The sequence below is a fragment of the Penaeus monodon genome, chromosome 19 (genome assembly GCF_015228065.2).
Source record: "Penaeus monodon isolate SGIC_2016 chromosome 19, NSTDA_Pmon_1, whole genome shotgun sequence".
NCBI lineage: Eukaryota > Metazoa > Arthropoda > Malacostraca > Decapoda > Penaeidae > Penaeus > Penaeus monodon.
In genome coordinates this window covers 3,323,306-3,324,156 of record NC_051404.1, presented here as the reverse complement: position 1 = coordinate 3,324,156, position 851 = coordinate 3,323,306, and the positions used below count along the sequence as shown (strand labels likewise).

Here is an 851-nt window from a genome sequence, read left to right as displayed (position 1 = left end):
AGAGTATGAGTATGAGTGTGTGAGTATTCTCAAATGCACATGGAAGTCAATACTAACAGGACTGACAGCCGGGAACTTTTCCTCGGCGATGGGGGAGCCGACCGGAGGGTATTCCTTTTTCTCTTTCCCCCTCGCCTTCTTCTGCTCTCGTTTAACTTGACACTGAGACTCTGGTACCACACCTGCAATGACAACAAATGAGTGTCGCAAAAAGCAAACCACCATATATTTTGCTTGTAAGGAGGAGGCATCTAGTATAGGCAGAGAAAGCAGATAGTTTCTCTTGTTAGCCTATGATGCAACTTGCGAAAGAGTGACATCCTTGTGGGGTTAAATAGTGAAAAATATTTGAGTGCACTTTACATACGTTGACTCTTTTTTCAACGTAAATTTCAGTCTTCTATATATTAACAAATTTACTGTTCTTCAACTTGTGAGGGACATTTTTGGGGTTTAATCTAATTTCCTTTACATGAGTTTTACAAGCACAAATTACAACCCAAATTACCTTCTACAATTTCCCAATACGCTTTCTATAAACTCTAAACAGATTCGAGTCCTCTGAACACACCCTATTCAGCATTATCCTTCAGTACCGATATTTCAATATTCCAACAAGACCCCCCATCCATCTCGTGGCAAAAAGAATCAAGCTGGACTTACATTCTGGTCGCATGCCCACGTTTAAACACTTCTTGAGACGGCATTCCTGGCACTTCCGGCGCATGTACATATCCATCTCACAGTTGTGACCGTATTTACACTGGTACACTGCATTTTTGGTGATTGATCGCCGGAAAAAGCCTGTGAAAAGTATCGCGAAGAAAAAATTACGGTGTGTACATTTACTT

At 41.1% G+C, this 851-nt stretch overlaps 1 protein-coding gene across 2 annotated transcripts in view; it reads right to left on the bottom strand.

Moving 5' to 3' along the window:
• Positions 1-851, bottom strand: part of LOC119584972 (ecdysone receptor-like) — a gene marked incomplete at its 5' end in the record, with an annotated part of 11,604 nt that overhangs the window by 10,156 nt on the left and 597 nt on the right. For both annotated transcript variants that reach the window (XM_037933569.1, XM_037933568.1), the window contains 2 exon segments: positions 58-182; positions 664-804. In XM_037933569.1, coding sequence (XP_037789497.1) covers positions 58-182; positions 664-804 — 266 coding nt within the window.